Source organism: Macaca fascicularis, chromosome 14 (assembly GCF_037993035.2).
Source record: "Macaca fascicularis isolate 582-1 chromosome 14, T2T-MFA8v1.1".
Classification (NCBI taxonomy): Eukaryota; Metazoa; Chordata; class Mammalia; order Primates; family Cercopithecidae; genus Macaca; species Macaca fascicularis.
In genome coordinates this window covers 45662455-45687637 of record NC_088388.1, presented here as the reverse complement: position 1 = coordinate 45687637, position 25183 = coordinate 45662455, and the positions used below count along the sequence as shown (strand labels likewise).

The 25183-nt window shown below is 44.2% G+C and overlaps 1 protein-coding gene across 20 annotated transcripts in view; it reads left to right on the top strand.

Annotated features, from left to right (window-relative positions):
• NAV2 (neuron navigator 2) overlaps window positions 1–25183 on the top strand; it is a 767244-nt gene that overhangs the window by 682065 nt on the left and 59996 nt on the right. For 12 of the 20 annotated variants that reach the window (XM_015434980.4, XM_065528383.2, XM_074014037.1 and 9 more), the window contains 7 exons: window positions 7377–7668; window positions 8360–9062; window positions 12106–12573; window positions 13209–13274; window positions 14661–14705; window positions 17447–17607; window positions 19137–19325. In XM_015434980.4, the coding sequence (XP_015290466.2) occupies window positions 7377–7668; window positions 8360–9062; window positions 12106–12573; window positions 13209–13274; window positions 14661–14705; window positions 17447–17607; window positions 19137–19325 (1924 nt within the window). Of the gene's footprint in view, window positions 1–7376; window positions 7669–8359; window positions 9063–12105; window positions 12574–13208; window positions 13275–14660; window positions 14706–17446; window positions 17608–19136; window positions 19326–19877; window positions 19972–21716; window positions 21722–25183 lie in introns of all 20 variants that reach the window. The other 8 variants (XM_074014039.1, XM_015434977.4, XM_074014042.1 and 5 more) reach the window with 3 other exon arrangements.

The window sequence follows — 25183 nt, the reverse complement described above, 5'->3', positions numbered from 1 at the left end:
TTACCCTTCTTTTAAACTAGATTCCCTTTCAAATTTTTAGAATTACATTATTTCACATGAAAATGTCTTTCTGGTTGCTCTTGAGAAAAACGATATTGCTTCCTTGAGCCTACATTCTCCATGTGGTGGCAATCAACAGATGTCCCAGTATCCAACCCCCTTAGACCAGCCACTGCTGCTCCAGTGTGCACAGCTGCTACCTGCTCGCCAGCTGTAATCCTTAAATTACCTGCCTGACCCCAAGGCACTGGAGTTTTCCATTCCTACTTTAAGCCTTCAGATTTCACATTTCAAATGTGGTATAGTTTCATGTGGACGTGTTCACTGACCCTCAGACCATTCCTTCATGATTGGCAAGAGGTGGTTCTGAAAGGCCCATTTTACTAGTGAAAAACTAAAGTGCCATCCTCACAGCTTGTCCCCAGTTTGGGACTGACCAGCAAGAGGACTGGCCAGCTGTGGTGGCAGTGGCGTAGTAGGCTGGAATTTTTTTCATGATTGATCCCTCCCACTTGTAGGTACCCCTCCCCCGTCTTTGGCGAACCCTTGGGAAAATCTGTTTGGGACAAAGTCTCAGAGCAACCTTGCGGGGGGCAAAACTAGCACTGCCCCGACTTTCACTCCCTTTCATAGCCTCTTCCTTTCTCAACTGTGCTTTACTTTGTACAGATAGGAGCTGATTTGGAAATCGATTTTCTTTTAAAGGTGTCTCTTTGACAACAGGGCTAAAAAAAAGGATGTATCAGAGTGGGGGAGTAATTCTGTCCCACAGAAATGGAAATGTTTACTGCCTGATGAAATACATTCGGTGTTGCCCCTGGGATTCCCAGTTACTTCTTGCATTCTTCTTTTGAGCCAGACTTTCTGATTATTGTTCAGAAACCCAACCTAGTGATGGTGGGTCGTGGTGGTTGTTTTGAGAAACAAAAACTCCCCATATGACTAGAAAGGGGGTCATGAGTAATGCTCTGTATCTTAATCTGAGCAGTGGTTATGTAAGTATGTTAATTTTCTAAAATGTATTCAAGCTATGTATTTAAGATTTGTGTACTTTACTGTACGAAAAGTAAACAAACAAAACCTAAGCCACACTTCACAAACCGATCACTGTTTGATCAGTGATTAGATGCAAGTCAGAAGTGCCAAGCCAGGCTATGTTCCTGCCACCTACCATACGCCAATTGTTTACAATAGACACCAGTTTTCCTTTTCTTGTGAACACTAATTTTTTTTTTCCTGAGGCTCATTGTATATTCAAGATAAGAACAACCAGACTGTCCTTAGATACTAAGGAGGGAACCAAGGAATTGCTCACCTGCATCTATGTATTCAGGAGGCAGGCTATTTATTAGAGAGAGAGAGATCTGTGAGGTTCCCTTTTGACTTACAAGGTAGGAGAGGCTTGCTCCTGAGATGCAGCTGGAGCCAGTAAAACACTGTATTGGAAGAATGTCCTTGTCTTTGTTCCCTTCCTGCAAAGCTGGAGTTGAAATCTCTGCTTCCACACTGATAAACACCTCGGATTTGTACATGATTTCCTAGCTGATACAGTTGAATTTGGCTAATGCCAAGGCCTCAGCTCTTTAGACCAGCTTTTTGCTTTCATCTTGTAAATGTCACATCAGAAAAGGTTGCAGGATTCTGCACAAACATGCCTTTTGATCAAGATCAGAAGTTATTTTAAGGGATGTAAATGGTTTACTATTCATTGAGTAGGTTTGTTTTTCCTATAAAACTACCTGAGTTTAAAATATTGAAATGAAAACTAAAAAAAGTAGGTCTTAGAGTAAACTAAATACAGATTACACCAATAGTTACTAAGATTTCTAATGCAATGGTTTCTTTAAATGGATTTTTAGTGACATTCCCTTTGTTCCTGTCCAGGGAGCATCTCAAAATATTTGAATCAGCATAATTCACAGGCTCCCACCCTCCTCCCTCATATCACACTGAGGAATGCTAAGGGCCATTACTCCTGTCTGAGCAGCATCAGGCAATGGGAAGATGTGTGTTGCACCCTTCCCAAGAGCTGCGCCTTCTGTGCTCTGCCTCATTTGGGTTCCTGTCACATATTGGTTTACCCTGGAACGGGGGCAGCACACAGTCTGCCAGGCAAGACATGGGGAGGCAGGGAGAAGTGGCTCAGTGTGTCCAGCAAATTGAGGACAGGTTGCCTGCCTAGGTTTTTGCTGTTTGAAAAGCCTCTGAGAAATAACTAAAGCATCCCAGGAACAGAGAAGTTATTGTCTGGAAAACCTAAGAAACAGCCTCATGTAGCTGATTGAAAGAAGAGGAGACGGATCATTGGGAATGGAGATTCCCTTTGTCTGTGAGGGACTCCGCTATCACTGGGGACATTGAGGAGCAATGGAGAATGCCTCCTACAGAGCACAGGTGCCCAGGTGCCCAGCTGTCCAGCATCAGCTCCTGTGCCCACTGTTTCCTCGGGGCCAGGCAGAGAATCCCCTGCTTCAGGCCCAAGAGCCTCTTGAGCAAATCCTCCAGGAGAGCTGGTGAGTCTGGTTGGCCAAGCCGATTGCAGTGTCAGGGAGTAGGTGCAGACTTGGAAGCCAGATGATCTTGAGTTGTATCCTCACTCTTTGACATCCTTGGATGAACTAATCACTCTCTCCAAGCCTCTGCCTCCTCATCCATAACATGGTGCTAATTAGATGCATCTCCGAGGGTGAGCGTGAAAATAACAGGGAAATGCTTTATCAGCACATGCTTCTCTAGGTGCCTGAGACTGGATGGTTGCTCAGAAGTTACTTTCTTTCCTTCCTCCTTCCCTCCATTTCTCTTATCTCTCCCTCCCTTCCCCCCTCCTCTCCTTCCCTTCCCCCCTCCTCTCCTTCCCTTCCTCCCTTCGCAGCCCCTGCCACCTGGGTTGCTGTTCCTCTGCCTCCAGACTCCATTCATGTCAGTAACTAAAGGTTGACTATGTTCTTAATGTATTTTGTTTGTGGTCTCAAAGCAACTCATCTTATTTGGCAGTATTTTATTTTGAGGACAGATGTTGGTGGCAAAGGGTTTTAACAAACACAGGCGACTCCCTCACATATTCATCTGTGCATTCAGTATTTTCTCTCAGTTCTGTGGAAGTCACCGTCCCAGGTGCTGAGGAGCAAAGATGCACACATCAAGATTTTCTCTCATTTTCAATGCCTGTGAAATCTTTAATAACATATGGGGAGGAAAAAGATAATTCCATGTCAGTTTATTTTTTGCTACTCAGGGAAATAAAATTCTGAATTATGTGGCAAAGATTCCTGTCTTGTGTGGCCTTGAATGACCCTAGAGCTCTCTAGATATTAGCATGGATGTAGGGATGGGGTTTGGCTGGGGGTAAGGAGGGGTGCCCCTTTCTGCTCACCCGCTGGGTAAGTTACTTTTCCTCTTCAGCCCTGTATTTTCCTGATGTGTAAAATGTGGATAATAACAGAGCCTGAGAGGATAAGATGAGTTCAGGATGTATGGGGAGGGACACAGTGCCTGGCAGGATGACTGGCAGGCGATGGTGTTGATGCTGATAATTATCTGTATGGTCACTGAGGCTCAAACTTGAGCCAGCTCAGCATCTAGATCTGCAGGGGATACGGCACAGGGAGGGAATATCCCTGCCTTCCAAAGGCCTGTGGCCGAGTAGCGGAAGAGGCAAGTACCTGTTCTCCCTAATTCTAGACAAAAGCGGGATAAATGATGAAGATAGACAACAGAGTGCTGGGGATTTTCAGAGGCAGGAAAGTTGGTAATGAAAAGAACCACTGTTTATTGAGTCCTCCCACACTGAGTTCATTGAGTCCACCATCAATGCTGTAAGAGACCTATTTATTATCATCCGTGTTTTATACATGAGGTAATAAGTTCAGATAAGTGAGGCAATGTCCTCCAAGGTCATGCACAGCAAATGAGTGGCAGCACCCAGCACTTGAACCCAGATCTGTCAGACCCAGAGCCCACACTCTTCCCCCACATCATGCTCCTCAGGCCTCACCTCTTGCTCTCAGAAGATCAGCCTCACTTCTGAAGTTCCTTGTGCATGGCTTCTTTCCTCACCTTCCCACATGGATATCAAATGACTATATCGACTTCCAAGAACAGGCAGAAGATAACCCTTCAGAAAGGAGGTCCATTGAGATGGGAACAACTGGCAGAGGCACGGAGGGAAAGGCAGGATAGAACTCTTCGTACATCCCAATGTGGATGTCCTGCTGGCTGGCCCCGCTGTTGTGAGCTCTGGGAACAGAGAGGCTGCGACTTCCTCATTTTCAATCCTAAGGGGTGCCACCTTATAGTCTGGCACATAGATCATGAAGGATTCAGAGTGGAGCTGGGAAGGTGACCACCCTGGACCTAGCTAGGGGGATGTGATGGCTGGATGATTGTTCTTTCCAGAGAGAGAAAGTCAAGCCACATTCCCAGGCCAGGGGCATGTGCGCTCTCCCTGCCACTGATGGAATTGGAGTTGTATGGGTCCCACCCAGAGACTAGGCTAGAGCTGCTCTAGAAGCTCTGGGGTTGGGGAGTCTGCCCATATGGAAGGAGAATCTTCTGGGTATAGATATTAGGTGCTACTGAGTATGCACAAATGTATCATATACCTGGACTTATCCTCAGGGAGGGCAGTGTGGCATGGTGGTTAAAATGTGAGCTTTGCAGTTAGACTCCCTGAAATCCCTGCATCTCTACTTCCTCACTGTGTGATCTTGGGAAATTTTCTTTTCACTCTGTGCCTCAGTTTTGTCATGTGAAATTGAGACTATTAGCTGTAATTTCCTCATAGGTTTTTGATAAGGATTAAATTTAATGATACATATCAAGCACTTTAGCTTAGTGCCTGGGACATAGTAAGTACTTAATAAATTGTAGTTGTTAATGCTACTAGTATTAGCACCATTACAATTTGATTGGGGGGGAAATAAGTATAGGAACATTAAAAGAATAAATAATGCAGTAACCCAGGATGTGGCATGTGCTAAATTTTCAGTACCTCTTAGAGCATATTAGAATATGTTAAAATGTACTTGAATGTAAGCTCAATGAGGTTAATGATTTATACTTACTCATTGTAGTATTCCTAGTGCGAATCAGCTTTCCTGGCATGTAGTGGCACCCAATAAATATTTGTGAAGTGAATGTTCCAAAGCCAAGTTATTTTCTGCCTCAGGGCCTTTACACATGTGGTTCCCTCTCCCTGGTATGCTCTGCCCCAAACCCTTCTTTTACTAAGTAAGTTTCTTCTCTTTCTTTAGGGTACTTCTTTTTGAGCTGATCACTGTCGCCTGCCCACCTCATTGTCATCTAAATTAGGTCAACATCTATATTTCTTTCTCAGACTCTTTGTCCTTTTCCTTATAATAGTCTTCGTAATCTACAATTACACCCTTGTTGGTATTTATTTATTCAATCTCTGCTGCGTTTAACTGAATCGTAAGCTCCACCATGGGTGGGAAATCAGTCTTACCCCCAGATTCTCTGACCCTCCGTGGTGCCTGGCAGACAGCAAGCATGGAGTAAATTCTGGTTGGATTAATGTACTGAAAGTGTTTAGAGGAAGGAAACTGACCTGCGGTAGTTGGGACAAAGAATGGGCAACTTTAATTTCTGTGAGACTGAGATAAAGGTTTAAGAGTACTTGGTACTTAACCCTTTCTGATTAAATAGAGGCTGAGATCAGATAAGATAATTTTGTTAATGTCTGTTGTGGCCTGAAAAGCCTGTGTTCCTTGGCTGGTTCCTTGGCTCACTCATTCGCTCTTCAAGCTTTGAGTGAGCTCCTGCCCTGGGCCCACATGTAGGAACTCCCCTCTCTCTGTCCCTTGCCACAGCTGAATGATGAGCTTCTCATAGTCAGGAAGTGTGTGCTTGTCCTCCTCATATCTCTGATGACTAATACTTAGCTAGAAAAAAACAAATGAAAGAACTCATAAGGTGTCTGTAATGGACAAGTGGAATTCATAAGGGGAGAAGGTGTTGGGGTGGTGTGGGGGAGGCAGTTGAACTTGGGCTGCCTATCTGTTTTTAGCTTTTATCCCATTCAGCCATTGTATTCCATGGAGGAAGGCATTTGTTCCATTCTTGGATGACAGACGTTAGGCAGATTCTTGCCAGGTGTTCATTTTAATTTCCTGTCTTGCCTAGTCTCGGTAGTTAAGCATTGCAAATACGGGACTGGTATCTTAGTATACCCACCCTGAAAGCGCTTCTGACCTCCCTTCCCCATTTACTGTGCTGACATCCTCCAACTGGCCTCAAACCCCAGGAGGCCTCCAAAGCATTCTGGTCAGCTTTATGCCTTTTAGCTGCAGGAGATCATTAACGTCACACTTCTGTCCCTTTCTGGGTTTCATGGCCAGCAGGTCAGGGCTCTTCCAAAGAAAGCTGGCTAATTATATCCCTTGTCAGAACAAAATCCCACAAGGGGAGCAAAGCAGTGGTGTATAAATAATGCTGGGATCGGAGCAGGCACCATTGGCTCTCCACATTTGGGGGAAGTACCATTTGAGGATGTGCTTCCCCTCTGCTCCTGGCTCTCCCTGATTTGAGTAGAACCAGCAGCCACCCTTGCTCACTTACTCCCTTGCTTGGTGTGTTAGATCCAAAGATCTCACTGCGGTGGAGTGATGGGAAGAAGGCAGAACAAAGGGAAACGGGCCAGGAGACTGGATGCTGGTTAGAGATCAGCATCCAGAGTTGGAGAGGCTTGTTCAAGTGGCAGAAAATAGGTGGTGGCTGAATTCCCACTGCATCTCCATCTGCTCTGCCCCTTCCCCTTGATAGGGCGCTTTCCTTCTTTTTTCCTGGGCCCCTTTTCCTCTCTTCCCTGACTCCTTTCTTTTGCTTTTCTTTTTGTCTTTTTTGAGACAGAGTCTAGCTCTGTCACCCAGGCTGGGGTACAGTAGTGCAATCATGGCTCACTGCAGCCTCCACCTCCCTGGGGTGATCCTCCCACCTCAGCCACCGGAGTAGCTAGAACTATAGGTGTGTGCCACCACACTCAGCTACTTTTTCTATTTTTTGTAGAGACGGGGTTTTGCATGTTGCCCAGGCTGGTCTTAAACTTGTGGGATCAAGCGATCCTCCCACCTCAGCCTCCCAAAATGTTGGGATTATAGGCATGAGCCACTGTGCCCGGCCACCTCATTCCATTCTAAGGATACATTGATATTATTTACTTTCCTCGGATCAAAAAAAAAAAAAAAAAAAAAAATCAGGCTTTCTGACAAGATAACCAGAGTACGAAAGTCCAAACATCTTTAAAGTAATGATTATTTTTCCCTTAACTACTCCAGTGTTTTGGCATTTTTGCCTTTGGAGTGAGGGGCTCCCCAGCCTGGGACTTGGGAAGGACTAATTCAGAGAGTCTCTGTCCACAGACTGATGCTGAGAAGCACTCACAGGTGGAGAGGAATTCACTGTGGTCTGGTGATGATGTCAAGAAATCAGACGGAGGCTCAGACAGCGGCATAAAAATGGAGCCAGGTTCCAAGTGGAGGCGGAATCCTTCTGACGTGTCTGACGAGTCCGACAAAAGCACGTCTGGCAAGAAGAATCCTGTCATCTCCCAGACAGGCTCATGGCGGCGAGGCATGACAGCTCAGGTGGGCATCACCATGCCAAGGACGAAGCCGTCAGCACCAGCAGGCGCACTGAAGACCCCAGGAACTGGTAAGAGGCCGGAGCTGTCTTGGCCCTACAGTTGTCATTTGGAAAACCAAAGCCATAGTTAACTCTAGCAAGGACTTGACATTATATATTTTGTCTCAGGATTTATACTCTGCTAACAACAAGCTTCCATAAACTTTCACATCCCTACCTTTTTCTAAGTGGAAGTAAGTATGGGAGCCTCTTAAGCTCTGAAGACGGTTCGGCTGCTGAGACGTATTGAATTGGTTTAACTAGACACTGGGTGAGTTAATGCAGCCAGTTCAGGCTACTAAACAGCATGGATTTATGAGCTGTGGGTATGGTGAGTTGACGTTGTTCCTGACTTAGGGGATATTTATAAACAAGGGCAGGGGTATCCCCCTGGACATGTTAGGGACAGCCCTTTAATGGACAGAGGGTGAAAGGTCAGAAAAGGCAGGGGGTTATTTCCCCCCAGACATATCAGTGATTGGCTGGCTTTGCTTTATCCCGGGTAAATTTAGACTGCTTTGCAAATGAGTAAAATTATTGACATTTCCTAAAAGGTTCACAGTACATTAGGAGACTATATTATTTTTATAAAAAGCTCTTTCCTCTGCCTCCCCAAGGGAAAAGTGAACCAGCTCTTCAGAGGAGGGGGGCATCTTAAACAGACGAGATGGATGAGCTGGGCTCTTGGCTTGCAGGCTAATCTTGCTGATCTCTCTCTTAGGAAAAACAGACGATGCAAAGGTGTCTGAGAAAGGACGGCTTTCTCCTAAAGCCTCCCAGGTGAAGCGCTCCCCATCAGATGCAGGCCGGAGCAGTGGTGACGAATCCAAAAAGCCCCTCCCCAGCAGCTCTAGGACACCCACTGCCAATGCCAACAGCTTTGGGTTCAAGAAGCAGAGTGGTTCCGCCGCCGGTCTGGCCATGATCACAGCCAGTGGGGCCACTGTCACCAGCAGGTCAGCCACACTGGGCAAAATCCCAAAGTCGTCTGCACTCATCAGTCGGTCTGCTGGTCGGAAGTCAAGCATGGACGGGGCTCAGAATCAGGATGACGGGTATCTGGCCCTCAGCTCCCGGACAAACCTTCAGTACCGGAGTTTGCCGAGGCCCAGTAAGTCCACCAGCCGGAATGGGGCTGGGAACAGGTCTAGCACCAGCAGCATAGATTCCAACATCAGCAGCAAGTCCGCAGGCCTGCCAGTGCCCAAACTGAGGGAGCCTTCCAAAACAGCCCTAGGCAGCTCTCTACCAGGTCTGGTCAACCAAACAGATAAGGAGAAAGGCATCTCATCCGACAACGAGAGTGTGGCTTCCTGTAACTCGGTGAAAGTGAACCCGGCAGCCCAGCCTGTGTCCAGCCCGGCTCAGGCTGGTCTCCAGCCTGGAGCCAAGTACCCAGATGTGGCCTCTCCCACACTCCGCAGGTAAGTGAGTACATTAATGGTGCTGAGCAGAACCAGAATACAGGGAATGGATTTAGTAATTTCCTGTTTCTTAGTTGAAGCACCCTCTGTTTTTCTCCACTTTAGTCCTCCGGTAAAGCTGTTTAGGCAGATCCTGCCAACGGTTTTGCAGTTGACTATTTTCCCATGTTGGGATGAAAAAGTTAGGCCTCTGGAATCAATCATCTTGGAATCAAATCTTAGTTCCATTTTAATTAGCTGCCATATAACCTTTCTTAACAATTCTGCCTTAGTTTCCTCACCTGTAAAATGGGGATGATGATACCTTTTTGTCAGGGTTTTTGTAAAGATGCATCTTTGTAGTCATGTCTGGTCGTAGTATGCACTCAATAGAAGATAGCTACCACTGGGCACAGTGGCTCATGTCTGTAATCCCAGCACTTTGGGAGGCTGAGGCAGGCGGTTCATGAGGTCAGGAGTTCGAGACCAGCCTGGCCAATATGGTGAAACCCCATCTCTACTAAAAATACAAAAAAAGTAGCCGGGCATGGTGGTGTGCACCTGTAGTCCCAGCTACTCAGGAGGCTGAGGCAGAAGAATCACTTGAACCCGGGAGGCAGAGGTTGCAGTGAGCCAAGATCATACCACTGCACTCTAGCCTGGCGACGAGTGAGACTCCATCTCAAAAAAAAAGAAAAGAAAAAAAAAATTAGCTACCATCTTGATACACCCTTGGACCTGGGTGGGTAGCTCAGGGGAGCAGATACTTTTTTTTCTTGTGTTAATAATTCTGCAGCTGAGATTCCTCATTATGGCAAGCAGTGATCTTGACCAGCTCCTTCCTTTACTCACAAACCCCAGTGTCCCCACATACACTTTTACACTACTCCAGAATTCCAAGTCAGTCTGAAATTTTAACTTCTCCCTCCCTACCACATACACACACACACACACACCCACCCACCTCTTAAAGAAGAAATGTTTCTGAAAAAGAGAAATTGATTTCCTCTTACCTTAAATAGACATCATTTCCCCACATTTTCACACTGGGTGGAAGCTCTAGACATAAAAAAATTATTCACTCGTTTTAAGTTTCTTTTAAATTTATTCAACTTTTGCCTGTTTGTATTATCTTATTATAATATCCATTGGACCATTCTCAAACTACAACTGCTAGGTTACAGTTCATCCTACTTTCCCAGGAAATTTCTTATAAGAAAGAATAAGTCCCAAGGAAAGAAAATCAAGCAGTGAGAAAATAAAAATTATATGCACACGTACATATTTGGGGATGAACAGGAATGTTTGAAAAGACTTCAGAAGAAGCATTCTACATGAAAGGTATAATGAAGCAGTTCACTGTTCTTTGTCCAGACTTGATTATTAGAGTTTCAGTAATGATTTTTTTTTCTGGGGGTAAGTCTCTTGGGCTGTTCTTTGTTGTTTTAACAGATTGCCTTGTAAATGAAAATTTTCTCTGTTTCTTGCCTCAAGTATTATATGTAATATTCACTCGTTGGTATTATAGATTTCCTTTACTAACTACAAAGGCATTTTACTAGACCCTTAGGCTAGTATAATAGAATGCTTGAAAATGCATGCAGCTCCTAGGGCTCTACATTGAACACCTTTCGGCCAATTCCTGGTAAATTACATTTATTCCTAAATCGTTGAGGTATTCACAGTTCTCTTGATGTGTATTAGTATGGAGAAGAAAAATCTTTGGTGAAATGTGATAGATAACTCTCTTCAAATGATTTGAAGGACTAACAGACCGAAGATTAGACTTTTGTATAGAGTCATGCATAGCAGGATGAGGAGCAATATGCAAAAGTCAGAAAAAAAAAAGTGGATGAGATTAGGGTTTTCCAATAATTGGAAGTGCTTGGCAATGGAGCAAGTTGCCCTTTGAAGTAACGAGATCCCTGTCATCACTGGAAGTATGTAAGCATTCTAAAGCCAAGATTCTACATTAGGATATTTCATTCCCTGATTGTCACCAGACACAAAGTGCTTCCCTTCTGCCACCGCCACACACTGTAGTAAGGATTGATTGATTGATTGTCTTTACAATACTTGAGATTTATAGGACTGTTTGGAGAAGACAGAGATCAAACTGTCACCACTTTGAGCACCCAAGGCAACCTGCGTATCAGAAATATGTAGTAGTTTTGTCACTTGTGAGATACTTACTCCACACAGGTTTTAGTGAGTGTAATAGAGCCCACATTACTAGAATGTGGACAATTCTCTGACTTTAAGATAATTTCAACATTCTACCAGAGAGCTCTCTGCCAGTGGAAGAGGGGGCATTTATGTCATTCCTTATAGTCTGATGGCACATTTTTGGCCACGAGCAGGGGAGGTGACATAGAATGACATTTCTATGTGTCTGTCACAGAGACACAGTTCACACCCAGTTGTCTGGTCTGATGTCTTGTGAACCCAACAAGATTTCCATGTATGTCACTGGATAAGTAAGCTCTCTGGCTTCAAAATATACATCTTTCCAGTTGCGCTTTCTATTGTGGATAAATCTCTGAAGATACTTTTCCCAGGCCCCTCCAGATCTAGATTCATGCTCTTGATTCTATGTATTGTGCTCAGAGGTCAAGAAACCAAATCCCTTAGAGTTGAGCTGTCATAAACTGTGTGCCTGCTTTATGCCTGGGGCCGTGGAGACAGAGATGATGAAGGCAACCATCTTCCTGGGCCAGGGCAATTTTCTAGTTAGTCTATTTATTGAAAGAAAGAGAAGCAAGATCTTGGCCCAGTGTAATGTGAATAGGCCTGTAGAAAATTATTACCCATGGCTCTTTGGCTCAGATGGAGTCGGAGTCTCCGCTGCAGCTTAGAACTTGAAGACGGCAGCCTGTGATAAACTAGTATCTAGGCCCACTTTATGGCCAACCTTTCCCTGAAGTACCTTTAGCCATTTCAGTAGGAATGGCTGTGCTTCCTTCCCCAGGAATTCTCACCAACTCCTCTGCTCTACCCTTCTTTAATAGTCCGGTGCCCCTTGGCACTGCGTGTTCAACTTGCACAACCCTTTGTCTCTTCACAGACTCTTTGGTGGGAAGGCTACCAAGCAAGTGCCCATCGCCACAGCTGAAAACATGAAAAATTCGGTGGTCATCTCCAATCCTCATGCCACCATGACTCAGCAAGGTAACCTAGACTCCCCATCAGGCAGTGGTGTCCTGAGCAGCGGGAGCAGCAGTCCTCTCTACAGCAAGAATGTGGACCTCAACCAGTCTCCGCTAGCCTCCAGCCCCAGCTCAGCCCACTCGGCCCCTTCCAACAGCCTCACCTGGGGCACCAACGCCAGCAGCTCCTCCGCAGTTAGCAAGGATGGCCTGGGCTTTCAGTCTGTCAGCAGCCTCCACACCAGCTGTGAGTCCATCGACATCTCCCTCAGCAGTGGAGGGGGCCCCAGCCACAATTCTTCCACTGGCCTCATCACCTCCTCCAAGGACGACTCCTTGACTCCCTTTGTCAGAACCAACAGTGTGAAGACCACACTGTCAGAAAGGTTGGTGCTGTGCCTCTGGCTGCCTTTCTCAGAAAGACACCCTTCCAAAAGTAAAAAGATTAGCTGAGGAATCCCAAATGTCGAATAGCCTTTGCCTGTGAGATTTCTCTTTCTAATTACTGCTGTGTTTCATGGGGAAGCCAGTTTGGGATGGAATCAAGCTTGGCTCTGCTCCCTGTTATCTTCTCTGTGGTTATTCTTGGTGCTTGGAGCTGCTCAGTCTCTCGGGGGCAGATTTATGCTACCATTTGAAATGGCATTCAGCTTTTGAAATCCTTCAGTTTTATCCTGTTCGTTCATCAACAGCTTCTTTTCCCTCCCCTTGTAATTGTGCAAGCAGAGCGGGTGACTGGGTGCAGCCATGGAGCGTGGAGTAGGACGCTCTTTAGACAGCTGGGTAGATTTGTTGTCATCGTGGCAAACACCCTCCTCCTGGACTGATAGGAAATCAGGAAATTAAAAGTGTTCTCAGAGTCCTGGATTTCACTGCAGCAGGGATAAAGGTGTCCAGTTTCTACATATAGGGAAGAAAGCGAGGATCAGCATGGGGAATGAGAAAAATGTATATAACAACACATCTCCTTTCCTCCAAGCTAATGTTCCTTCTCTTGTTTTCTACCTGCCTGGACTTCTAGCCCTCTCTCTTCCCCTGCTGCTAGCCCTAAGTTCTGCAGAAGTACTCTGCCCAGGAAACAGGACAGGTAATGACATTGCAGGCCGGGGACCCACCGAGCCTCTAGGTTCTTCTGCCCATTCGTTGTCAAGCCAGATGTCTTGTGCGAGGCTGTTGGCCTAAGGCCCCTGCTTGTGTTTGTGGTTCTAGTGTACTCTGTGACACATGGACATGCCAGTGAGAGTCTATTCCTCTGTCTGCTAAAGCCCAGGGAGAGGTGGTGTTGGGCTGGCCCCTTCATTCCCGTTTTGGGAAGGCAACCTCAAACCCTGCCACTTGATCTGGGGCAGCAGAAGCTCTCGCTTGCATCTCTTGTGGCCTCCTGTGGCATGTTCCTGCTTTTCAGCTTCCTTCCCATTCCTTTTGCCACCCCCACCCCCAAGCCCAGAATTGACTTGCCACCCACTGTGTAGCTTGGCCCTCACCTTTGTCTGCCCCTCCCCATGCAGCTGCCTCTTTTCCCTTTCAGAATCCTTTGCTGAAGTTTGGCTCATTATGTCTTGCAGACTGCTGTGTTCTGTGTGCCCATTTCCTGCGATGATAATGAAAAAGAATGTGTAGAGTGTTAAGACTTTACGAATGTACACGCTTGCGTTTGCCCCCAGCTGTGGGTGGGCCTCAGAGATGGATACTGACCTTAATGTTGTGGGGGAGTGATGGCTTGGCCAAACAAAACAAGCAGATGTTGTCTCCTGCCAGGAAAAAAAAAACAAAAAAAACCTTCACCCCATCGACAGTGAAAACTTTGTTTTTGTCAGCTCACGAACCAAGCCTTTAAACCGTTGGTCTTTAGAGATCCAAATGCTTTGACTTTATCAGCCAGCAAGTTGTAACATGCCCCACCCAGGACTCAGCTCCTAGCTATGCCTAGGCCGCAGAAATAGAGAGGGACCTGGAATTCACTTCGTTACAGATGAATTCCAAATATGCAGACTGCTGGCCTCTTGAAACCTCCGGCAAGTCCCTTCTCCCACTTGAAGTCATTGCCAGTGGCATTTAGTGGGTGGGCCAGAGTTAGGGGTGCAGGGAAGTGGGCATCCCTCTCTCCGAGAAGCTGTGTTGGTGCAGAGTGCTCCTGGGCAGCAGAAGGCACAGGACCTCTGCTTTGAGGTGGGGCAACCCCTGAGTTTTGCTTTGAATCTGTGGAAAAGGAGGAGCAATTGGGGTTAAGGGACTCAGGCTTCCTGGTAACCTGGGGTAAAGTATGCGCTGGTGTCAGCTCAGGCTGAGGACTGGGTTTCTTTTGTTTTCCACGGATGCGGATGTGTTGCATTGCATGCCTAGCTGGATAAGGCACTTCCTGGTGATGTGCGCCTCTCTCTCCGGGGCCCTTCAGCCTCCTCCCTAGCTTTCCCTCTTCCTGCCTTCTGTGTGCTGCTGTGAAGTTCTTATTTTTGTTTTAACTTTCCTACAGTGACCCGCACCTTGATAGGAACACTTTGCCTAAGAAAGGACTCAGGTATCTGTGTTTCCCCCCTTGCATCTGTGCCATCTGTTGTGGCTTTGGAGCTTGGCTGTGTGACTCCTTCATGGCTGGTGGGGGTTTGGACTGGGCCGGGGTCCCCGCTTTGACCACCACAGCAGGACCTTTTGGATGACGGCTCCCCTTGCACCCTCTCGTTCTCACTCTCCATTTGTCAGCTTACTTGCTTGAACAAGGGCTGTGCTTTTTCAGGCTTACTGTGGTAAAACCATCTCATGAAAAACATCCCTGGGCAAGCTCAGGGAGCAGTCATTGCTACTTCTGGGGCCAATGGGTTTAATTTCTGAGCACCTCACCATGACCATTCTGTTCATATGGCTGTCTTCCAAGAGAAAGGACATGACTTATAGCATACTGATTTGTAAGCTGGGACAAGAGCGCAAAAGGAAAGGAGTATTTTCCCCCAATTTGAAAATATTTAACTTTTCTGCCCATACAAAATTGCTAGACAGATAGTTTGCACTTGTCTAAATATTCTCATGGAAAATTGGTCCACTTTCAATGCCCAACAAGACCTGGGTGTGATCATTTTTTGGTGGATAATAAAGAAAAGACTCCCAGGAAGGACTGTCTTTCCATTCCTGGTAAGTGGTGGCTCAGGTTCATTTTCGATGCTAGTCCTGGCAAAACAAGATGCTATAAGTCACCATTGCTCACACCATCTATATCACTTTGCCAATCAGAGAAACTTCAGTTTGCTAATGCCTTCCCCGTGATCTTGCTGTCTGATGGTTGCAGCCGTCATTTCTCCTGCTTTCTAAACACCACGTGCCTTGTAGCATCAGCTTCACCCTGCACTAAGCATTAAGTGCTTTCGCATAAAATGGAACTTGGAATGAAATGTTTCATTGCTGTCATGTATGTCTGTAGTTAATAACCTGCAGCTCTTAAGACTGAGAGCATTCTGAACAGTAATGTGAGGTAGGTATCAATGCTTCCTTTCAATGGGAGCCTCTGAGTAAAGCCAATGCTAAGAATCTAAGAAGGAAAGTATTAAAATCTCCCAACAGTCGTCCTGCAGGAGGGAGTTGAGCAGTGTGGCCTTAGAGGGGGCCTTGGCAAGGCCTTTTGTACTTACCAGTTTCAGTCGTGCCTATGAGCTGCTTGTCAGCAACCATGCCAGGTGCTTAACTCATGGCCACTCTCACTGTGAGTTTGACTTTGATGCCCCACTGGTGCCCTGAGAGGAAGCTAACTTCTAAATGTTAACATTTTAAAATGGTGGGTATACTTCTGTAGCAGATCTAGCCTATCAAAATTATGTAGCTCTGGTTTTTTAAAAATTCAGAATAGAGATACATGACAGGCTATTTTCAGGCAATTGATGTGTCCTGGAAAGTTGCATGTCTGTCAGATATAGTAAAAACATTAAGGAAGAAGCATTTCTGTGCTCCCTCTCACTCTGACTCTTCCTTGTCTAGCCCACCCACTCCATACACATGAACATCCAGCACGAACACACTGACAACATCTTTCCTTAAGCCCAAAGAATCCCTCTGTTGACATAATTAGTAGTCACTCCATAATACATAAGTCCAAGGATACCCTGGCCACTTGGCACTCAGAAATTTCAGATGCAGGCCAGATGCAGTGGCTCATGCCTGTAATCCCAGCACTTTGGGAGGCCAAGGTAGGTGGATCACTTGAGGTCAGGAGTTCGAGACCAGCCTGGCCAACATGACAAAACCCTGTCTCTACTAAAAATACAAAAAATTAGCTGGGCATGGTGGCACATGCCTATAGTCCCAGCTGCTCGGGAGGCTGAGGTGGGAGAATCACTTGAACCCAAGAGGCAGTGGTTGCAGTGAGCTAAGATTGTGCCACCTCGCTCCAGCCTGGGCAATAGAGCAAGACTATATCTCGAAAAAAAAAAAAAAAAAGAAAAAAAAAATTTCAGATGCTACTTATGGGCATAATGAAAAGAGCATGCATTTTAACAATCAAACATGGATTGAAATCTCAACTCTGTGACTACTAGCAGGATCCTTACCTTCCCTGAATGTAAAATGGGAATAATGGCATCTATGTTGCTGAGTAGATCTGAGGCTTTGATAAAGATAATGTGCATGAAGACACCTAACACGTTATAGGTGTTCAATAAATCATCACCATATACATTTCAGAATAAATGAGGGTGGACCACGTAACTTCTGAAGACCCTCTCCTATAAAACCCAATGATTTGGGGTTGCTTTTATGAAGATTTGTTTATGCTCTATTACAGCAACTACTATAAACATTAATGTCTTCAAACCTTGCTTTGTATGTCTGCTTTTTCATATGCTGTGATTCATGGTCATTTATTTGTGCTATAGAATGGCAGATGCCATGAGTTGTCTAATTAAAACTCCCTCAAAGCACTAACAGCAACTCATTTTGTTGCTTCAGTCCTGTCAAGGTAGGGGCTTTGACATGACACTGTCATGAAGCAACATGTTACAGATACGCCCAGTGACGGCTCTTCTGAGCATTTACCAATCTTCTTCTCTTTATGTGTTCCCTCCAAACTAAAAGGAATAGTCATTTTCCCCAAACACAGGCAAATAGAAAAAAGGTTTTGAGAAACTTCGTAAGTTTCCGGGTGTGTAGTGATCTGATTTTCAAAAAATCATCTTTGGATATATGTTTTCTTTTTAATATATTTACCATCAACTCCACAGAGTTCATTTTAATAAGCGTTGTTCATAGTTAATTCTGGCTTGATTTCTGTCTGTTCAGGTATACTCCCACCTCCCAGCTTCGCACGCAAGAAGATGCAAAAGAATGGTTACGGTCCCACTCTGCAGGAGGCCTGCAGGACACCGCTTCCAATTCCCCCTTTTCCTCTGGCTCCAGCGTGACTTCTCCCTCTGGTACAAGATTCAACTTTTCCCAGCTTGGTGAGTAGCCGCTTGTCATTAGCTGTATTGATCAGCTCCATAGGTCAGTGTTTATCTTATATATAATATATATTTTTATTTCAATAGTTTTTGGGGAACAGGTAGTTTTTGGTTACATGGATAAGTTCTTTAGTGGTGATTTCTGAGATTTTGGTGCACCCATCACTTGAGTTATCTTATATTGTGAAACAGCCATATAGTCACATCCTGCTCAGTGTCTGATTAGCTCTCAGCAATATAGTTTGATTACAGGAGATTGATAGCAAAATAAATAGAGAAAATAGTAAAGTTTTTGATACTCTAATCAATAATTTTCTTTATTTGGTTGATATTGGTAGGGCTATGGCAAAGAACATGTTATTGCATTCTTAAAAAGAATACATTCTCTTTCTAAGACCTCTGAAGAAATAGATTTTATTGCATATCCCATGTTAGGTCATCCTCATTACTTTATTAAGTTGGAAATAAAAGTTAAGTTTTGATTGAATAGGTATTCTTAACAATGCCTACTCCTGACATAATGCTTTGACTGGCACAGTGGGGAAAGAAAAAGAATTTATGTCACAGTCCCTGCTGACATGTCAATGGAATTCTTTTTCAGGAAGACAAACACATCAATGCACACCTGTATAATAGGGTAAAAGAGAACAATCCAAAGCTTTATATGAAACCGTGTAAAAGCTGAATATAATTAGATAGCAAGTATTAGACACATTTAGAAAAAGGAAAGATTAGTGCTGGCTGGAGTTACAGGCAGAGGTTATGTTAAGGTGGCAGGGTAGGAGCTGAGCCTTGAAGGACTGATAGCGGGTGAGAAATCTTTTCTAATCTCTTCTCACTCTTTAGAGAGGCAGCCTTTTCTGAATATAGTGAATAACAAATTCAGAGTCTTTAAGGATAGAGGTGGCTTGTAGTCAAGTGAGGTTTAACTCTTCATTTCTGATTGACTAAATGAGTACCTCTGAAAATATTGCACATGACTCAAATGGACAGGATTTTCATAAGAAAGCTAGTTTTAGCTGAGACAAATGTACCTTCCTTGCATTAAAACTCTTTATACACCATTATTAAATGTCCCCCATCTGAGGCAATGGGACCTGTGTTCATACTGTTCTTTCCCAGCCGTAACTCTTTGAGGCAAGAGATTCTTGTCATGCACAAATGCTTCCCATCTGATCAAAAGCCTGGTTGGGCTATTTTGGGCTTTTGGCTTTAGAGAAAATCATTCCAGATGAGCCTGAGGAGTAATTAGCTCATGCCTGGAAGGTGACACTGGCCTGTCTGAACATGCCAAGTTGGAAAGCTGAGGCCCAGAGCCTTGCTTTGGAGCTGACCCGCCTTTCCACTCTTATTTTTAGCTCCCAGTGTGTAACTCAAATGCTGATGGGACTACCTTTTAGAAAACAGACAGGAGAAGAGTTGGCAGGAACACATATGGCTAACAATAAGCAGTCTTCTCTTTGTCCCCAACCAGGATTTGAACAGAGACATGAATGTCTAACCTTTTCATTCTATTCCTTTTATTCCAGCGAGTCCCACCACTGTCACCCAGATGAGCTTGTCCAACCCGACCATGCTGAGGACCCACAGCCTCTCCAATGCTGATGGGCAGTATGATCCATACACTGACAGCCGCTTCCGGAATAGCTCCATGTCCCTGGATGAGAAGAGCAGAACCATGAGCCGTTCGGGCTCATTCCGGGATGGGTTTGAAGAAGGTAAGGAAGGAAACTTACCATCTCCCAGGTTACTCACTGTAGTTAAGGGTCCTCTATGCTAAGTTCACTTCATTAACCTGAGCTCCCACCTGTAAGTGCTCCCACCTCTCCCACCTACTCTGGCGGCCAGGGATGGGGATCTCTGAAGAGTAAGGTCTGGCCTGACCCTTAATTAACCTTCCAGGCCTTTAAGGAAGAGGCTGCTTAAAAATCTCTGGTGAACCATAGAGCTGACTGAGTTCCACTTTAGGCTTCTCCCTCCTGGACTTGGGCCACAGCTTCTTGGCATGCGCCTCTACCTTGAGGCTCAGCCACCGGCTCACCATCTTGGCAGAGAGAACTACTGCAGAGTTCATTTCCCTGTGTTGACACACCCATGTAGTTCTGGGGGCCGGGCGGCCATGCCTCTCTGCTCTGCTCCAGAATTTTTCATCCCTTTTCTCAAGCACTGAGTTTTTACATGTATTGTTTTCAGTTATGCCCTTTTCTTTCTTTGGTTGCTAACTGTGAATATTTGGGGTTGGATTTTTATGTTTGGTTCATTTTCATCAGAATCATGGGAGAAAAGTTCTGTGGACAACTTTGTCAGCCGTTTTCACAGCTCACTTCATTTCTCTCTTCCTTTATTCCATCACCCAAGGTATGAGTTAGGGGAGTAAGCAGTCAAAATTCTATGGAAGATATCACCCCCACCCCATGAAGATGGGGCTGATAGGACATTGGCAGCAATGCTCATCCACTGAGGATTAAGAATAGGAGTCAGACTAGCAGAGTTTAAATTCCAGCTCCACTGCTTTTTAGGGATATGATTTGGAGCAAGTTGCTTCACCTCTCTATGCCTCTGTTTTTTCACGGATAAAATAGGAGTGAGTAATAATAGTATTCAGCTCATGGAATTATGAGAATTAAATGAGATAATACATATAAATGTTAACACAATAATGTTATTACATGTCATGGCCTGTAATAACACAGCCATAAAGCTATAATAACATAGCTGTAAAAACACAGCTTCAGCATTGACTTCCTGGCAGCTCAAAGTCCCCTGCCAGAGAATGGGGAATCTTGGAGCAAATGGAGCCTAGTCTGAGGACTATACATCTAGTTGTCCCTTTGTTGCCATTGACAAAACAGAATGCAGAGGGTAAGTTAGAGGTGCTTCCCAGTCCCCGTATGAGTAGGGAAAAAGGGCCAGCATCCTCCTAGCATGAAAGAACAAACAAACCTGTAATTGTTTAGGAAGTTTCAAGTCAAAAGGGAGAGAAACACAAGACACAGGATTCTGTTTTTGCCTAATGTTCTTTTTAACAGAAGTTTTAAAGAATGTAATTTACAGAGCAATTGCCCCCTGGTTTATTTTCTTGGTAACTTAATACTTTCCACCCTGATTTATGTATCATTTGCATACCATGACATTCAGTGAACAGGTACAAGTCTGTAAATCCATATATGGGAAGCTGCTAGGACGAAGGATTAAGGAGGGGAGAAGCCTGAGTCACTGAGGGGCATTTGTGAGATTTAAGTGCTACAAATTAATGCTATAACTGCTCAGAACAGTGATAGTAGAGAATATATTGTGATCCTAAGGTGAAGGAAGAGGCAGTTTGTCTCGAACTTCCTTCTAGTCAGTGTACCGGCCAAGCATCGCCTCGGAGCATTCCCCAACCTCCCCGGGAAGGATTTGCATATGGAGTTTGTCCTGCACTGTATTTCTCTTCTCTACCATGTGCGTTCCTGAGTGAACCACGTCCAATACTGAAACTTGTCCAAACAAGCACACTTCACCTCATAAAGGTCCAGGACCATTACAGTATCGTCATCAGATAGCTTTTATTTATTCCATCTGGAATCAAGCTGGTGGACAGCACAACTGTGGAATATCTGGAATGTCAAAATGACATTGATAAAAAGTGCTTGCCCACAAGCAGTGTCTAGACTTTTGTAAACCTAATGATTCATGGTGACATGGAACTGAAGCACAGAGGTAAAAGTCAAATTTTAGGGGAATGGGTAGGGTCTGCTGTCAATACACTGTGAATATGTAACATTATCATCTTTTGGAAGATAGGGCATCAGATTGATTTTATTCCTTCTAAGGATATTACATTCAAAAACAAAATGGGGCTTGTGTAATTAGGTTTTTAATTCCTTTCGATGAAATTCTTTTTCTTTTGAATTTATTAACTCCCAGTGTTGCAGGAGCAGTTGGAAGAAAATTGACATTTCATGTTTGGACCAAACAGAACTTCTTGTAATAATCAGTTAGGTGTATTATACGCCATAAAGCAGAATAGAAATTTAGGAAGAAGTAGTGCAAGTATTTATGTGAGGTTTTTGTGCAATTTAATTAGCACTTTCCACTTTGAAATTTTAGGAATTATAAATATGTAGATTAGGTACAGACATGGCCCAGATGCAGCCTTTCAAAGGTATTTCAGGTAAATTGCTTTCTATCAGATGCATTATGCGATCTTAAAGTCAACTTTAATAGCATACATTTAAGGGGATGCTTGAGGCATTTTTAAAATGGATACTAGAGGAAAAAAAAATCCCATGACTTCACCAATCATCACTAAGATCTAATGCAATGAAAAACACAGAAACCCTCCTCTATCAGTTTATATGGAATCCCCAGGAGCAGAGAAGCTTATTAACCAAGAAAGCTTGTATTGCAGCTTACTTGTGTTTCTAGCCCCTGAATTGCAGAAGTGGTTCAAATCCTGGCACCTCTACTGTTAGCAATGTGACTCTGAGAAAGGACTTGACCTGCTCAGCCTGTTTCCTATTCACCGAAATGTGAAAAATAATTGTACATGCTTTGGAAAATTGAAGTGAAGATTAAGTGAGATAAATCTTGGAAAGCATTTAACAAATAACTTTGAAAGGGGAGTATTGTAAGTGCTCACTCAATGGTAGCTATTGTTATAATTGTCACATTATAGCCTTCTCTCCAAGGGCCATTATCATCCTCATTTTTTTTAATGGCCAAATTGAGGCAAAAGTGACTTGAAGACTTTATGCAGCCACAATGATGCCTTAAGCCTCTTGATTCCAGTCCCTCTTTCTTTCCACTCAATCCTACCTTGATATTTGACTCAGCTGGGTTTTTAAAAAAAAAAAAAAAAAGCCTGTGCGAGGCGAGCTCTGATCTTTCAGGGCAGTCCATTAGCCATCAGAACTGCATTCATTCTTCTGACTCTTTCCACAGTACCCAATTGTGGAATGAGAAATAGATCATGATGCCTAGATCCACATTCTCTTTCTGCTCCTGACTAGCTATGGGTCTGGCCACATCACTTAACCATTCTGAGATTTAATGTACTCTGTTGTTGATTAAAGGTGGAAAAGTCCGCCTAGTCTGGGATTGTTACCTGCAGATTCTCTGTAAGAGTCAGAGGCACTTGATTGCTTTATTGGCTGAAATATGCCTAGTTGTTTCATTCTATCTAGTGTTTTCACTCCTACTAAAGCATCTTTCTTCTCAAACATTCCTAGCTTGTGCCCACGTGTAGATTGCATGAAGGGACTAGGACACCATTCTAAAAGACACCAAAAGGCTCTTTTGAAAAAAACAAACGAATGGAAAAGAAAATCAGAAACCGTTAAAACAGATCACTTGAAGGCAGAGCGATCTCCTGACTTCTATCAGCAGATCCTGTTCTTGAATTGCTGTGTGACCTTAAGCAAGTCATTTAACCTCTCCGAGTTTCAGATTTCTCAATGGCAGAAATGGCCTAGATATTCTCTGTGGTTCCTTGTAGCTGAAAAAATGTGGAGGTATAGCTATAGGGAGGAAAACTACATAGGCTGCTTTAGCTGTTTAGCCTCCGTAACTCCCATAGACATTTTGTTGTCCAAAAATAACCACATTACATAACCCAGGCTCTGACTTGGCTCAAGTCCCTTGAGGGAGGCCCAACTGCAATGGTACAGGTAAGCCACATTCAGTTTTGGGTTGACTCTGAAAATTAAGGAATCTGTCTCTTTGGAATGCAGTCTTGCTGTGAGAGGAGTTAATTATGGAGAAAAAGAATTACCTCTACCTTAAGCCTGCCAGATGTGATCTTCTCTGCCTGTGGCCCCATGCTTGCACTGAGTTGTTGCTAAAACTGTGTCAGTAAGTTTATACGTGTGAGATGTAGGAATAGAAAAGAAAAAACTTCCATTTTCCAGCAGCCAGAGACCATATAGCAGCCCTGTGCTGGTCTCTGGCAGGCCAATCATGCAAGTGTGCATAGCTATGTGTTACCCACATCTCTTCACCCAACTTTACCTCCAACATAATTCCTCCACTACTGTCTGTGTCATAAGCTGAATTAACTTACCTCAGTGGAACATTAGGCCACTAAGTTGGAACATTAAGGCCTATGTTAATGTGTGGACATATTAACACTGAAAGCCATTATTGGCCATTAACACCTTAACCTGATTTTTTATGGGCATGAGTCAGGTTAGTCATGGATGAAGAAAGCATGGAGGAAAAGATCTAGAATGCAGGGCATTGCTAAGGAGGGTGGATGTATGTGATGATAGAGGGACAGCTTAGAGCATTAGGGAGCTGCTAAGAGAGAAGAGAGCTGGAATAGCAAGCCAAGAGTTACGTGGGCTCAGAGGGAGGAGGAAGCCCACCCAGGTGGCAGTCAGGGGAATGAGGAAAGGTCCCATAGAGAAGATGTCATTTGAGCAGATCTGTTTGGGATAGACAGTATTTAGATGCAGCCTAAATGAAGAGAACTGCATGGGCAGAGACACTGAGGCAGGAAAGTACTGTCTAGGGCAAGCTTGGGAGAGCAGTGCAGGATTCATAGTGTGACAAGAACATATAAGGGAAGAAGGAGAGGTCAGGGATGATTTACTGGAAAGATGACAGAGAGGAGCCTGAGTGTTAGGCTGAGCTACTTATCAGCTATCTTGTTGGCATGTAGCTTCTGCTGACTGCTAATCCAAGGTGAGTTCACTTCGTGGGTGGTAGATGAATGCCATTTAGTAGACGTGGAAGTTACCCCCGTGCCTCCCACTTTAGACTACAGGTCATAACTCGGTGTGGGAGTCGAGCCATTCCACCCATGGCCAGGAAAGCTGTGCCCAGTTAAAAGTCCTATGATGCCTTAGCAGGAATATTTCTTTTCTTCAAACAAGTTGTTCAGAAGTTACCAAGAAAATAAAGAACCTGCTTCCCACAAAAGAAGGCAGTTAGAATACCCAAGTCCTAGAAAAGACTATGCTGTTAAATCAGAACAAATAATAAGATGCCTCCACTGGCTGGGGGCAGGAGGGGTGCTAAGGACATACAAGTTGGTTCTAGTCAAAAGTACCAGTTTGAAACAGAAAAGAAGACACTACTTGCTTGTCACTTTGTAGACATGGTAGAAATCAAATAAAGAATCTATATTTCGATGAATATGTTTTCTAAACAAATATTCTGCTATATGGTCATCTAGAATAAACTTACTGTGGCCAACAGCCTCTTAGGTTCAAAATAATCAGCTCATTTTTTTTGCATATACAACTGACAGATGCCAACAGGGGAAAAAAAAAAGTATGTGGAACACAGTCTTAACCCTAAAGGAATACATTAGAAAAAAGAGTGAAGCAAAATATGCTGGAACGGTAACAGATTGCCTCCGGGCAATGCAATTGTGAGTCACTGCAGGTTGTGACAGTGAATATGCTTCTTAACACTTCTCTGTACTTGAAAATTTTTGTTCAGTAATCATATATTATTTTGACAGTTAAGAGAAAAAGTATTCAGAAGGTTGAAGGAAAAAATGCGGTAATAGAAAAGTGACATCCTTAGCAAACTCATACTTAATTGTCACTGACCTATCACCAAACCAGGAAAGGTTGGGTCCAGATGA